This window comes from Impatiens glandulifera, chromosome 6 (genome assembly GCF_907164915.1).
Source record: "Impatiens glandulifera chromosome 6, dImpGla2.1, whole genome shotgun sequence".
Classification (NCBI taxonomy): domain Eukaryota; kingdom Viridiplantae; phylum Streptophyta; class Magnoliopsida; order Ericales; family Balsaminaceae; genus Impatiens; species Impatiens glandulifera.
This window is the reverse complement of record NC_061867.1, coordinates 21,504,625-21,521,827: the sequence shown is the minus strand read 5'-3', so window position 1 is coordinate 21,521,827 and position 17,203 is coordinate 21,504,625. Positions and strand designations below refer to the sequence as shown.

Below are 17,203 nucleotides of genomic sequence, written 5' to 3'. Positions count from 1 at the left end.
TATATATATATATATATATATATATATAATGATGAAAAATAATATAATATAAAATGGACAGAAACATCATTTATGACATTTTCTGAAAAGTTGATGAACAATTTGTTTAAAAAAATAAATTTAAGGATTAAAAGGAATCAATCAGAATAATTGTAGGGTACCACTAATTTGCCTTTAAAATTCAAATAGCCTATAAAGGGAAGAGTTAATGCAAGAAAATGTTTTCTATTTGAAAATAAATGGCTTTCATTGGTTGCATTCCCCCTCTAGCCAAAACCAGTCCCTACAGCCTTTTTTCTATGGCCTTACCCAACAACCTTATGAAGTCAGGATCACCAAAAACATACGGAAATATGGATATCACTACCATTAATGGTCGGCTCCTTAAAAAAACTGTGGTGTATTGCAAAACTACCAGTACTATTCACAAATCTGCAGATCATGGAATTATCAGGCGATCAGCTAATTATGGTCCTCCTCTTTGGAGCCATGATTTCATACAGTCAATTAGTAGTATCTATAAGGTATTTTTTCTCCTCATTTATCTTATTTCTTATCTTTTATTAATTATCTTCATTAGTATTTATCTTTTATATCATTATTTGATTCTTCCCACTTCAAAATTTGGGGTGTGCTAAGTAAAAATAAATTGTTGTTTTGTTTAAATGATAAGATAATATTTAATATGGTCACAATAAAGTTAAAAATTATTCTAACAAGACCCATGCATGGCTGGGCAGACCTTGTTCCAGATGGGATTTTGGGCCCTATTTGTCGGGTTATTTAATTTTAGTTGAATAATTATAACCTTATCAATAATTCAACCATTTATTTATTTATGTTATCTCTAATATACAACACCTATTTTAATTTTATAATATTTTTATTATAAAATATATTTTAATCATTTACTTTTATTTAAAATAAAGTGTTTTTCCAAAAATTAAAATCATATTATTATTTTTTATACAAAGAAACCTGCAGACAAAAGTCATCCTCCTGTCTCCTTGTTCGATGGGGTTGAAGTTATTCTAGTTCACAAATTATTTTAGATCCAAAATAATTGATTTAAAAGTTAAAAATACAATAATTTATTTGGGGGCAGACCAATAATGAACATAATAATAATAATAATAATAATAATAATAATAATTTGATGGTGCATAAAAGTGAAAATAGAGTTGTTTAACCTTAATTAAAAAATAATATATGATAAGAAAAAGTACATAATCATATAATACAAGACTTGATTTTAAAAAATGTGAATTCAAGAGAATCCAAAGGAATTAATATAGTATAGTTCCTCCAAATAACAATCAGGACCAAGTAGAGTTAGTTAGATACACTGTGGCCAGTGTGTGCATCTCATATAGAGTCATAAGGATACACTAAATGAAATAAGTAGGTTGTTAGAATTTTTTACATTACTAGTATAATAAATAATTGTGCAATTCTCATATTTAATATAAGTCAAAATAATGTGATCTAATGTGATTAAGTTTATGACTTATGAGTGTATTTGTCATTAATATAAAGTGAGGATACTTAAGTGGAATTTCTAATTTTATGAAGGGGCTAAATTATAAATTACCTAACTATAATAACTAACTTAATGTTGGTTATATGTAATGGTAATGGTCCCATTTGAAGTACGTCAATTTTTCCTTTGCGTCCCCATCAACATAGAGAGAAACCTATTGACGTACTCATCAAATGGAAGAATTTAAAGACTTTTTCTATTACAAGGAAATAGATGATTCATGCGATTAATTATAAGGTAAGTTCTGCTGCATTCAGATTTTAATTTCTCACACAATAAGTTAGAATTTAAATTTCTCAAATAATAAATTAGGATTTAAATTAGATAATTCTAAGCATTGGTATCATAGTCATCCTAATTTAATTATGTTAGAAAATTATATTAATTATGTGAAAAAATTATATATAGGTGTAGATATATATGCATGAAATTTATATGCATGCAATTCATAATAAAAATAAAAGTATGTTATTAGGAATATATATATATATATTCATTTTGTATAAAGATATAAAGATTTTTCGAGATTTATGAATATTTAGATTCTCAGAAATCATGAATATATATATATATATATATATATATATATATATATATATATATATATATATATATATATATATATATATATATGAATTTATAGATAATTTCATGTTTGGATTATATATACTGGTTTTGATAATTTCATATTTTCGAATTATATATATTGGTTTTGAGAATTTTTATAGTATTAGAAATATATATTGATTTTGATAATTTTATTAAATTATGATGAAAATATATATATATATATATATATATATATATATATATATATATATTTTTGAAAATTTTAATCGGATATATATTAAGATTAAGGGATATTTGAATTTTACGATAATTAAAATAATAAAATCCCTAAAAATGAATATTTGAATTCATAAGATTCCTCCTAGATTTAGGGATAATTTTCTCTCTTTGGTAAATATATATATTGTTTTTTGATCATATAGATTTATGATATTATCATATAGATTTATGGATATTTCCTTTAATTTTGGGGAGTAGATATGATATCTCATTGAATAATATGAAAATTCTATCATTTTAAATTGAGGGATATTTCCTTTAATTTTGGGGAGTAGATATGATATCTCATTGAACAATGGGATTGATTAAATTGAAGAAATTGAAGATAGGATTACCGTATTATACTAAGGAAAGGAAATGGAGATCTTTTTCAGTAATATATTTTGAAGATAATTAATTATTCTCTTTTTAAGTATCATAATTTTAATAATATATATATAAATTTGTAGTTAATGATTAAATAATATATAATATATATTATAAATTTTAAAGAGAATTAAGAAATAATTTTATTGTTAAGTATATATAAATCAATATATAATAATAAAAAAATCCTTTATTTTAGGATTAAAAAATTAAGATTAATAATTATTAATAAATTAATGAATAATTGGATTTCGGAAATAATAATATTTGAAATTTGGTGAAATAAATATTGAAGATTTATTATTTTATTTAATTATTATAAAACATTACCAATTTCAAATTAAAAAATTAATGATACTATTGTTCATTATTTGGCCTACAAGTAATTTTATTTATAAAATAAATTACATGTTTTTTGAAAAATTATATATTATTGATTTGGGTTATATACAATAATAAGATATTTAAATTTAAAATAATGATATTATTGTTCATTATTTGGATTGTATTTTTTGATACAAATAATCACCAAAGTGACAATGTTTGTTGAAATTAATTCAAGACAATTTTGAATGTTAGTATAATGTAATTCATGTGATTATATTATTTGGCCAAAGACTGATAATTAATTGACAGGATTGTATTAGTATTTGTGATGATAAATATGTAATAATTATAAAGTCTTATTAATATGAATAATTAATCCATCCAAAGATAGATTGATTATTTGACATGTCTTACTATTAATGTTTGATCATTACACCAAAATACTATTAGCAATTAATATTACTATCCAAAGACTTTATATTAATGTTGCATTAAGTATTTTGAGATGGGATAAATCATTATTTGAATATATTTGTTACTTAAGTTTATAATAAATGTGATCAACTATTTTATTCAATATTCTAAGTGATTAAGGGCTATAATTTTTATTATGTCAAGTTAAAGATAGTTTTTTTTAGACGAGACTGTAATAGTTTTTTGAGAATATTAAGTTTGTGGGGAGAAATAATTTTGTCTTTAAAAATGATTTAGATCAATAATTCTTATTGTGGAAGATTTGATTTATATCTCAAGTGTTTTTAACATTGATAATGATTTTATTGATATTATGATAATGTTCAAAAATCAAGAGTAACAAGACAATATTGATCAAATTAATTAAGTACAAACTCAACAACCTCAAAATCAAGTGTCTTTATGACAATCCAGTTTAATTGAATTACTCTGTAAAGACAATTACGGTACTCGTTGCATATTTTGATATAGAGCTTCACCATAATAGATGTTAAGGGGTTTTTCAATAGAGAATTGAAAAATAATTTGGTGCAATGAGAAAACTTTGTGTCGAGAGACCAAATTAATATGGTTTGCAAATTAAAGAAATTCATCTATAGACTTAAAAGCGTCTCGTTAGTGATATCATAAATTTCACAAAATAACAATTATCTCTTTTGGTTTTGAGGTGAATTTAATTGATTATTTGTGTATCACAAGTTCAGTGGGATTAAACGTCTATATATAGTTTTATATATGGGTGACATTTTGTTAATCACAATTTTTTCTTGACATTAAGTAGTCAATACTTACGAGATATTTTGAAAAGAACTAAGGATTAAATGCTCACATATAGAAAGTCGAAAAGTCTTGAGATCATTGAGTATTCTGACTCCGATCTTACGAGATGTCAAAATAGTATAAAATCTTCGAATTATATTTTTCGCTAGGTGGTTTTGTCGTTTCTTGAAGAAGTGTCAAACAAACACTTATGGCATCATCCACTATTGCAGTAGAATTTATGACATATTACTAGGCATCAAATTAAGTGATATTGACATCAAGTTTTATTGTTATGAAATAAATGATACAAAGTGGATAAATTTCTATAAAATATTTATGTACAAACTCTATGGTTATGAACCTCTTGATAATGAGTTTATCGTTTAGTGTCCTTCATGAGAATATTGCTCGTATGAGTATCGTAGAGATCGACGATCTCTAACTTCAGTGGGAGTTTGTAATTTGGTCGTCTTTCAGTTTAGTTATTTTATAGATATTTATGAAGTTTATTATTTTGATCAGAAATTAAGTATTATTCAATTCATTACACTTTGTATAATTATGTTTAAAGTATGATCTCACTAAAGTCATGTAGGACCAATTGAAAATTGACATGAAAAGATCACCTTGTATGGAATTTTCATTTCTCACATTCATGATATGATTTTTCAATTAATTGTATTGATTTATGTGATCATTGTTGGGTCTAGTTGTGCTTAAATACAACGACGAGCTCTTTGGTCCTATATTGATATAATTAATTGATAAAATTGTTTATACAACATATGATTGAGATGACATAAAACTTCAGACGCATTATGGTTGATACATTTATTTTTGTACATACGTGACCTAGTGGAAGATTGTTGGAATTTTTTGGGTCACTAGTATAATAAATAATTGTGCAATTGTCATATTTAATATAAGCCAAAATAATGTGATCTAATGTGATTAACTTTATGGCTTATGGGTGTATTTGTCATGAATATAAAGTGAGGATATCTAAGTGGAATTTCTAATTTTATGAAGGGGCTAAATTAGAAATTACCTAACTATAATAACTAACTTAATATTGGTTATATGTAATGGTAATGGTCCCCATTTGAAGTACGTCAATTTCTCCTTTGCGTCCCCATCAACATAGAGAGAAACCTATTGACGTATTCATCAAATGAAAGAACAATTCCACATAAAGAAAGTCTAAAGATAGAGAGATTAAAGATTTTTTCTATTACAAGGAAAGAGATGATTCATGCGATTAATTATAAGGTACGTTCCGCTGCATTTAGATTTTAATTTCTCATAGGATTTAAATTAGGATAATTCTAACATAGATCAGTTGCATTTATTGAACCTTAGAAGTTACTACAAAACAAAAGAGATGAACCTAATACTTATTTATACCCACCACACTAATGGCCCAAAGAATTCTGGCCTTAAAATTAAAGAAAATAAATTATTGAGTAAGGAATCATAAATATCTCTCCACAAAATTGATTATCTGCAGAGCTCAAAATGTTATTAACCTCGTGAGAATGTGGAGCAGATCGAATTTTAGAATCCTGAACTGCATCGGCAAGGGCACCCGATCTATCTTTTATGGGCAGTTTCCTTCAGGCTTAGGAGTAGTAAAAGCATGCCTTAAAGCAACACTTGACCGTAGCATAATGGCAGTTTTGTAAAGCTCAAGACTCTCTTATCTCATATCTTGCTCTAGTAGCACTCTCATGTCCATATGGTCCACTATTGACGCATGATATGAGTTTGTCCATAACTAACAAATTGATTATGAGACCTCTCCAAACAATAAGTTTATTATGTGGCTAATTTTCAGTAGACAAGACTCTTTTAATAGTTTATAGTAAAGCCTTCCAACCCCATTGTCCAATATCTTATTGACAATACTTTCCTTGCAAATGAAAATGGTTTAAAGTCGGGGAATTCCCAAGCGAGGCTAGAATTGTCGTACCAAAAATCCTTTGGCCAGAATTTGATCGTCGTCCCATCACCTACTACAAGCATAGAATGGTATCAAAATCCTTCTAGAGCACAAAATTATCACCCTGATTCCACATCCGATGGGATGGTCAGATGTTTTAAGTAAACTATCCTACCAATACTCCGCCAAATTACATTGCATATATATGAACTCTTCATTAGGAGAATCAACCTTAAGCATGTACATATTAATCTTAAAATTCGTGTAACCCTCCAAAATGATTAATATCCTTTCTAGAACATTAAAACTAAACATTTTTTCTTTAATCCTATATACAAAGTGTTTTATTATCATACATGAGGTGAGTGTTCCTCTCTCTACCACTCCCTCCAATGTCAAATCCTTAAACAGGCCTGGCATTGGATAAAACGGGCTTGGCCAACCCCTCAAGGCCATATTGGACGAAATAGACCAATCACACATGAAGGTTAAAAATCCTCATTATCAAATCTTTGTATTACAAACTCTATAAGATAAATTATATAGAAATATAAATTTTATGCAGGTATAAGTAGGTCGGTCAGAATGAAGTAAGTTAGGCAGCCGTTGATAGAACCCTCACTCCCCGGTCTTTAATAAAATTATTTTCAAAAAACTAACTTACTAAGTTTAACATAAGATCTAATTGAAATTATTTTAATATTTGACCGAGGTAACACTAAACTAAATTACTTCTTATAAATTTAACACAAAATTATTAATATTTGTAATTAATATAATACAAAATAAATATAACATACTTATTTAAAAAATAAGATCAATTTTTTCTTCTGGTCCATTTTTTGGGCACGGTCTGTGTACAAGGAATAAAAATTATTATTAGTATAAAAGTGGTACAAGTTATATAAGATTTATTATTTTGTATTTGATTTAATGTTTAAAATCATATATTTTTTCTTACACAACTTTGAATTGTTTTGTTTCTTGTTATTGGTTTCTTATTACTTTGCTTTTATTAATTTTTATATATCATTATTTAATATGTTTAATTATTATTTTTTAAATAATTAGTATATAAAGTTGATTGTATTATATATTTTAATATTATAATTTATTTTAATTTGTTTAAATATATAAATTAATTGTATATAAAATAAATATATACTAATACTTTAAATATATTACTATATGAATTAGTAATATATAAATAGATACTATTATTACTTAATACTTTAACTTACAAACTGCAATAATAATATTGATTAGTTATATTAGTTATTAGTTTGAAAATTTATTTTTAGTGAATATCATGCTAATTTTTTACATTACAGAAAATAAAATAAAATAAAATATTGATGATAATAGTAAAAATGATATTATTACTTTTATACAATTAACTATACTATAGTTTATTAATAGTGAAATTATATTATTAGAATAAATTATACTTTATTATAATAAATCAAGAGCAATATAATAATATGATATATATATATATATATATATATAATATTAATAAATTTGAAAAAATATATTTTTATATATGATTAATATAATATAAATATAATTAGAATAAAAATTTAAAAGAGAAACATTATTTATATTAAAATTTTCAAGAATTAATAATTCATAATTAAAATTTTGAATTTTGAATTTTTTTATTAAAATATTATAAAAAAAGGTTAAAAATGGGAACCATTCTTACCACTTAACCCACCAACTTGTATTACATCTTTTTAATAAAATTCATCATTTACTTCATAAATTAAAAATAAAGAAAATTGAATTACATCTTTGTGTGATAATCAATAATGTGTTTATTCTATTAACTATTCAATTTATAAATTAAATTATCAAAATATTACTTATTTTTTCTTTTATAAGTAGGACCAAAATATAATTCCAAGTTTTAATGAAACTAGATTTTTTCTAATGTTCAAATGTTTAATTAATGAGTACTAATATTATATATATATATATATATATATATATATATATATATATATATATATATATATATATATATATATATATATATATATATATATATATATATATATATATGAAACAATATTATGTTGATCAATATCTTAATTAACTTAATTAATTAAAATAATTTCTTATGTAGGGAGAGATTTACGAAGACAAAGCAGCAAAGTTGAAGGAAGAGGTGATGATGTTGCTAGAGAAGAATGAGACCCCATTGGAGAAATTGGAGCTCATTGACAATGTGCAGAGACTTGGAATATCTTATCACTTTGACACAAAACTAGACAACATTTTGAATCTCTTATATAATCATACTGATTGGCTCACCGAATCTAATTTGCATGAAACATCACTTAAATTTAGACTCTTCAGGCAACGAGGATATGATGTCCCCCAAGGTATGTCATCACACCCACAAATTTAAACATTAATATAACAACAATTGGTTGGTTTCTTGAGAATAAATGAAGTCACATTTTCAAATACTTATGGTACTTGGCAGAGGTTTTCGACAAATTTAAAGACAAAAATGGGGATTTTAGTGAAGCTTTGCACGGGGACACAAAGGGGTTGTTGTCCTTGTACGAGGCCACATTTCATGGTTTTGAAGGTGAAAGTACTTTGGACGAGGCTAGAAGGTTTGCCCTAAAATATCTAAATACAAATGTCATGAACACAAACGATTTATATTTAGAAATGCTCGTGAGACATGCCCTGGAGCTTCCACTCCATTGGACCATGCAAAGATTTGAGGCGAGATGGTTCATAGATGCATATGGCATGCAAGCACATGCCAATGATACTCTTCTTGATTTTGCTAAGTTGGATTTCAACATGGTACAAGCCATCCACCAAGAAGAATTAAAGCATGTTTCTAGGTTAGTATGTTTAACATAGATTTCTTGTAATAGAGTGTACTCATTATTATATTCAACATGACATATTTGCTTACTACTAATTTTAATGAGTTTGCATAATGTCTTTCATATGTATAATACAAATTTATAGCAATTTCATATTCACTATCCAACTAATAACTTCTTTTTACAATCCATTGTACATTCTACAAGATGGTGGCAGGATTTGAAATGGAATGAGCATTTGCCATTTGTTAGGGATAGAACCGTGGAGAGTTACTCATGGGTTATGGGCCAATGTCATGAGCCTCACATTGAGTATAGTGAATACAGAATATTAGCTTCAAGATTCATCCATCTCACTACAACCTTTGATGATATTTATGACATCTATGGGACTTTGGATGAACTTGAGCTCTTCACCAATGCTATTGAGAGGTATATTTATTAGAATTCAGGTTTTGACGTCAAACTAGAGATGTCGTGTATGGGTGTTACAAATACAACTTCCACATTTTTAGATGGGATGTGAATTTGGTTGAACAATTACCCGATTACATGAAGATATGTTTCCTAGGAAACTTCAACTCGATCAATGAATTGGGATACAGGACACTTCAAGAAGGAGTCCACGCCATTCCTTACCTCAAGAAAGTGGTAAGTGAGTCGTTTAGTTGATGATCATTTACAACTTTTACATGTTTCTATTTAATATAATTAGTAAATTTTAAAATTTATATAAGGTTTTTTTCTTCATGTAGTGGACAGATATTTGTAAAAGTTTTTTGAAGGAGGCCAGATGGTTCCACAATGGAAATGTTCCGACTACATTCAAAGAGTTCTTGGACAATGGATGGATTTCAATTGGGATACCCTTGGTTTCGGCTCATACCTATTTCCTTATTGCGAACCCACAAACTAGCCCCATCACAAAAATTGGTTTAGATGCCATTGAGAACTATCATGACATCATTAAGTGGCCTTCTGTGATAGGAAGATTATCTAATGATTTGGCAACATCTAAGGCAAGCTAGCCCCAGTTAACCACACTTCCTTTCTCAAATATTGATATTTATACTTTTTAACTTGTTTGTATTTTGTTTTTGTGGGTGCAGAATGAAATTATGAGAGGTGATGCGATAAAGTCGGTGCAATCCTATATGCAGGAAACAAACTCTTCAACGAACGATGCTAACGAGCATGTGAAGGACTTGATAGAAAAAGCGTGGAAGAAAATCAATACGGCTAGGGCTTCGTCAAACTGTCCTTTTAGCAAGAGATTTATGGATATCACTATAAATCATGCTAGAGTAGCTCAATATGTGTATCAGTATGGAGATGGATTTGGACATGACATCTTTGGGAAGAACAAGAACCGCACATCTCTACTTCTTTTCGAGCCCATTCCACTATCACTTAATTAGTTTTCCTTTTCATGTTCAAAATATGGATTTCTCCAGTTTGCTGATATTTTACTCTAAGGGCTCCAAATAAAATATTAATCATATGAGGCTAAAATTTATTGAGAATAGTGAGGGTATGGAGAACATGAACATTTTATTTATAATCATAACTAAGCAAATTCCAAACAATAAAATCAAGAAACATCATGTACAAAAATCAGCACCCCCAGTATAACAGGTTGCCTAAGCAAAATATATTCATTAGACTCAAAGCTCAAACCTTGTTAGTAAATTTGTTTATTTAATTTAGGGTGCTAGAGGAGGGGCTCAAGTGCCTATGTCTGCCGGGCCCTAACCAAAATTCATTTAAAAGACAATGAATAGAATTAAGATGAACTTGTCATTAATATGTATTAAAGACTCTACCATTAAAGAACAACAAACTTACTCTCAAGCTTTTCATATTCCATCTATTAAGTGTTTTTTAAAATCTTTACATATTCTAACCTTTTAGTTTTCCTTATTTTTGTATAAATTCATATTCTTGTAATTGTAATAATACACATAAATACATTCTTAATCTACAGCAAGTTCTTGCTTACTTATCTTTTCTAACTTGGTATCAAAGTCATTATTCGGTTTTAACAAACCTCTGTATCCATGGCCTCTTCTTCATCTTCTTTCGCTTCAACCACACATCTCTTTCATAATCTCACATCCATTAAACTCGATCACAAAAACTTTCTTATTTGGAAATCTCGAATCTTACCTACCCTAAAAGGTTATGGTCTCTATCCATTTGTAACTGGAACTAATTCTGCCCCTGAAGCCTTTCTCCAAGTCGATGCTGCTGATGGATCTAGTGTCCTCACTCAAAATTCTGCTTTTACCATCTGGGAGGAGTAAGATCACAGGATTCTTTCATGGCTTCTCTCCACCCTTTCAGAATTCATCCTAGCCCAAGTGGTTGGTGAATCATGCACTACATCTAAAGCCATTTGGTCAGCTTTAGAACGCACATTCGCCTCTCAATCTCAAGCTCGTCTAATGCAGCTTCGTCTTCAACTTCAGACGGTAAAGAAGGGCTCACTCCCGATGGCCGATTATTTACAGAAAATAAAATCAATCATCGATAGTCTCGCTGGTGCTGGGAAAAACATATCTCAACAAAATTTCATCCTTTATGCTTTGGGAGGACTCGGTCCTAAATACGAATCTCTACCTGTAGCGGTAACTACTCGCACCGACCCCATCGCCATCGAAGACCTTCAAGGAATGCTTCTTACACATGAGATTCGTCTTGAATTACTCCACTCTAACTCTCCAATCGCTAATCTTGCCTTTGGATCGAGAGGTATTTCAAAACCATCCCACTTCCAACGATCGCGATATTTGGTCTCCTCTCCAAATGATTATAGTGCAGAAAATGAAACTGTAAATAGATTAAACTCCTATAATTCCAATAGATATCAAATAAATGGGCCTTCAAGTTCATCTAAATTTTCACACTCTGACCGGGCTTCTACTATCAGGTTAGGGGGTCCTTCTACTAATGGGCCTTCTATTTTGGATCGTAGGCCTCGTGGGTCCAATATAAATAAAATACAATGTCAATTGTGTGGTCGTTTTGGTCATGTGGCTAATGTTTGTCGATCGGGTTTGTTTTGTAATATTTGCAACTTTACAGGTCATTCGATTGAAACTTACCGACGTCGTAAAAATCAAAATTCAACGACACACTCTGTTATGATGGCTACACGGCTACACCTTCTTCTGTTTATGACTCGGCCTGGTATCCAGACTCTGGTGCTACTGACCATCTCACGACGAACCTTGACAATCTTAGCATCTCAACTACATATAATGGTAAAGAAACAATTAAAATGGGAGACGGTAACCCTCTTCCTATTTCTAATATTGGGCAATCATTCATTCCATGTTCCAATAAAAACCTTCCTCCACGTAATATATTGCATGTCCCATTAATAACCAAAAATCTTCTAAGTGTTTCCAAAATTTCTGCCAATAATAATATCTTTTTTGAATTTCATCCAAATTATTGTATTGTCAAGAATCAGGTCACGAAGAGGGAACTCCTTCGCGGCACACTTAAAAATGGGCTATATCGCCTAAACTCAATCGTCAATCCACCGCCCACTCATCAAACTCTTATTGGAACTCGTTCAAAATAATACATTTGTTATTTGTGTAATATTTTTGATTATGGGGTTTACATATACTCAACGTTGTTGTTATAATTAATATTGAAAAAAGATTGTTTATTAAAATGAATTTCTAATAATGAGTTATGTATCAATTTGTATTTTCTGCCAACTCTTGGCATCATTGTCTTGGACACCCTTCATTATCAACATCAACCTTTATTATGTCTCCTTTTCATTTACCTATTATTGGCAACAAGAAATTAAGTTTTTGTGAATCTTGTTAATATGTAAAAGCACACAAAATTCATTTTCCTATTTCTCAATCTCGTTGTAAGTCTCCATTAGAATTAATACATTCTAACGGTTGAGGTCCTGCTCCTCTTTTCTCTACTAACAGTTTTTGATATTTTGTCCATTTTATCGATGACTACAGCCGCTTTACTTGGCTATATCCTATCTATAGAAAATATGATGTCTTGCCAACTTTTATTAAATTTAAGAAACTTATTGAAAATCAATTCAACACATCTATTAAAACTCTACAATCTGATTAGGGAGGCGAATATAGGAGTATGAAATCTTATCTTGAAACTCATGGCATCCAACACCGTTTATGATGCCCTCATACAAGTGAACAAAATGGTGGTGCTGAACGCACGATTCTCCACATTACAGAAATGAGCCTCTTGTTCATGCTTCTATGCCCCTATCTTATTGGGATGATGGGTTTCTGACAACTACGTATCTCATTAACCGTCTTCCTTCAAATGGTAAGCCTCGTCAATCTCCCTTTGAAATTCTTTTTAATCGTCCTCCTAACTATCTATTCCTTAAAACTTTTGGATGTTCCTGCTTTCCGCTCACTCGATCATATAACTCTCTTAAAATTGATTTTCGAACTCTAAAATGTATTTTTCTTGGCTATAGTCCAAATCACAAAGGCTATCGTTGTCTACACCTTCCTTCCAGTAGAATATATATCTCTCGTCACGTCACTTTTGATGAACAAACATTTCCATTTAAAAGTACATTATCAAAATCTACCAATCTTTCTACACCAGCAGTCTCTCCAATATCGCACTTTCCTTTTCTTCCACGTTCATCACCACCAATCTCCCCAATTTTAACATCACAAATCCCTATAGTACAATCTTCTCCAACATCTGAACACTCATCATCATCATTAAACTCCAACCATTCATCTTCACCAATCAACTCGCCAACATCAAACTCCTATCAACCATCATCATCAACCAACTCATCTTTAATCAATTCTCCTACTCCCACATGTGGACTTACCACCATTATACATGCCCCTGAATGTTCCTCTCATCATATGATCACACGTGCCAAAACTCGTGCCCTTCACAATGCTAACATTGCCACCATCTCCATCTCTCCACCCACATGTTTCTCCACCGCCAATAAAGATACTCAATGGCGTTATGCCATGGCAAATGAGTTTAATGCTCTAATTCAAAACAAGACGTGGTCTCTTGTTCCTCGATCCTCATAGAATATCGTAGGTTGCAAATGGGTTTTCAAAATCAAACAAAGAGCCGATGGTTCCATTGAACGTCATAAGGCTCGTTTAGTTGCAAAGGGATTTCATCAACAAGAAGGCATTGACTATCTTGAAATATTCAGCCTAGTTGTCAAACATACTACCATCTAAACCATCCTCTCACTTGTCGTCACTCGGCAATGGCCTATTCATCAACTCGATGTTAGCAATGCCTTTCTACAAGGAACTCTACACGAGGAAGTTTTTATATCTCAACCGCCTAGGTTCACTCATCCTGATTATCCTAATCATGTGTGCAAACTTCACAAAGCACTCTATGGACTCAAACAAGCTCCCTGTGAATGGTATACTACCTTGAAATCTGCTCTTCTTTCCATTGGTTTTCACGAATCCAAAAATGATTCTTCTTTAATCATAGACCACTCTCCATAAATTACATCGTTATTTCTTGTCTACGTGGATGATATTATATTCACTAGTAATTCTTCCTCTCACATCTCCTTAATCATCTCTCAACTTAACCACATTTTACCCCTTAAAGATTTAGGTCCACTACACTATTTTCTTGGGATTGAAGCTCATCGATCTACCTCCGATATTTTTCTCTCTCAATCAAAATATATCAATGACATTCTTATCCGAGCCAATATAAGTGACTCAAAGCCTCTTAATACTCCAATCTCTTCTGGGTCTTCAATATCTCTCCATGATGGCGATACTCTTCCTGAACCATTTTTGTATCGCAACATTGTTGGTGCTCTCCAATATTTGACGCATACTCGACCTGAACTAGCATTTGCTGTCAACCGTTCCTGCCAATTCATGCAGTCTCCTACCACCACTCATTGGTCTGTAGTAAAAAGAATACTTCATTACCTTCGTCATACTCCTCATCATGGACTTCTCATTCATCCATCATCTTCTCTCGATATATCTGCCTTTTCTGACTCCGACCGGGCTGGTTGTCCGGACGATCGTCGCTCCACAACTGGCTACTGCATATTTCTTGGTGACAATCTTATCTCTTGGAATTCAAAGAAACAACAAGTTGTTGCTCGGTCTAGTACCGAGTCTGAATATCGAGCTCTAGCTAATACCACTGCTGAACTCATCTGGCTCCAATCCTTGCTACGTGAACTTTGCATATCCCTATTTCAACCTCCCACTCTATGGTGTGACAACATTGGTGCTGCATTTCTGTCGGTCAATCCAGTTTTCCATGCTCGTACGAAACATATAGAGATTGATTTTTCACTTCATTCGCGAATGTGTTGCTCTGAAAGATCTTTACATCCGATACATACCTACTGATGATCAAATTGTCGACATCCTCACGAAAGGACTTGCGTCAAACCGATTTGCCTTATTACGTAACAAACTCACGGTGTGTGCCTCCCCGTTTCGTTTGAGGGAAGGTATCAAAGACTCTACCATTAAAGAGCAACACACTTAGTCTCTTAGTTTTCATATTCCATCTATTAAGTGTAATTAAAATTTTTACATATTTTAACCTTTAAGTTTCCCTTATTTTTGTATAAATTCATATTCTTGTAATTGTAATAATACACAGAAATACATTCTTAATTTACAGCAAGTTCTTGCTTACTTATCATTTCTAACTATATGAAATTGAACATGGTTAAATTGAACATGGTTAAGTAAATATTTACAATGATTTGGCTCTCACATGTAGACTTTTAATTGTTATTTTTCAAATTCTCAAAGACCTATCTTGTTCATTTCTCAACAATTTGCTCTAAGATTTTACATGTTCTAGAAAAGAACATTTAAAAAAAGAATTCTATCTTGAATTGGGATCACTTGGAAGCCTCCAATATCATCAATTTGTCGATCAAAATTCCCAGAATGGAAACCACTTAAAGGGAAGAAGAACTCGACGAATACTCAACCATTCATGAGAAATCTAGCTAGATGCATTTAACGACTCATCAGGACTACAAGTTTGGTTCCAAATGCAGACAAAGAAGTCCCAAAACTGTTAGTTTTTTACGCAGAAGATCACGTTAAGTTTATATGTTTGTTTCAATTTATCCAGAATAATTATGTTTTTGGCTTCTTACCTTTTCCGTTTATTTTAAATAAGTCCTTTAACAAATTAAAACATAACTAATTAAATGCAAATTTTGAACTAAAGATATTTTATTATTTTATTGATATTTTATTAAATTAAAATAAATGCAAATAGATTTATTAAAATGATATTTTTTGATACATGAATATGAGATTTATTTGAACATTTTATGATGACATATTCATGTTTTAGTTTAATTTCAAACAAACTTAGAATTATTTAACCCGTCTTTAATTATCAATTTGATACACATACTTGTTTATTTTATTTTCATGATGTATATGGATGGGAGTTGAGAACCAATTAGGGTTAGCCCAAATTAGAATGGGCCTAAAAGAAACTATCAAGAAACCAGAAAATGAATCATTATTTTCGAGCAAAGCTCAAGAATAACAATTCCAAAATTTTAATTTGAAATTCAAATTTAGGTAATTTTGATATGGATTGATTTGCTTGAGTCTAATTCAACTAAAATCTTGCTTACATCTATTAGAGTATATCTAGACCATTAAATCGATACTAGAGGCACATAATAGGTAATCAAGTGTAAAAAATAATATGAATAGAGAACTCTTATTAAAACTGAAATTGAGGTCTTACAATAGGTATGAGAACTTTCTCTAGTACCCTACACAACTTCCTAATGGACTTGGATTCAACGCTAAGCCTTCTTCCCGAAAAACTTAAAAAACCGAGCTTGGAGCTTCTCCATTAATGGCATATTTTCTTTTGGAATTTATTCTCCCCAGTTTTCTCTCTAAACTCTCCCCTAGGACTTTCTAACCTTAGACTCGATCGACCCAAGTACTACTTTCTACTCTAAAGGACTTCATATTAAAATCCCTAATTTCCCTTCTATTTCTTCCCGCTCAAATTGGACACTCCTCCCTACTCCTCGAACCTTCTAGGTGATTG

General features: G+C 30.2%; 2 protein-coding genes across 2 annotated transcripts; both read left to right on the top strand.

Moving 5' to 3' along the window:
- The first annotated feature begins 269 nt into the window (after positions 1 to 269).
- Positions 270 to 10,599, top strand: LOC124942346 (terpene synthase 10-like). The gene is made up of 7 exons (XM_047482827.1): positions 270 to 524; positions 8,386 to 8,644; positions 8,749 to 9,124; positions 9,317 to 9,541; positions 9,625 to 9,760; positions 9,865 to 10,128; positions 10,219 to 10,599. The coding sequence occupies exons 1-7, from the start codon at positions 300 to 302 to the stop codon at positions 10,525 to 10,527; spliced, it is 1,794 nt and encodes a 597-aa protein (XP_047338783.1). The 5' UTR covers positions 270 to 299; the 3' UTR covers positions 10,528 to 10,599.
- A 1,002-nt stretch (positions 10,600 to 11,601) lies between these two features.
- On the top strand, positions 11,602 to 15,507 carry LOC124943342 (uncharacterized mitochondrial protein AtMg00810-like). Its single transcript, XM_047483859.1, has 2 exons — positions 11,602 to 11,860; positions 14,738 to 15,507. Exons 1-2 carry the CDS (start codon positions 11,602 to 11,604, stop codon positions 15,505 to 15,507), a joined length of 1,029 nt encoding a protein of 342 aa, XP_047339815.1.
- The last annotated feature ends 1,696 nt before the right edge of the window (positions 15,508 to 17,203 follow it).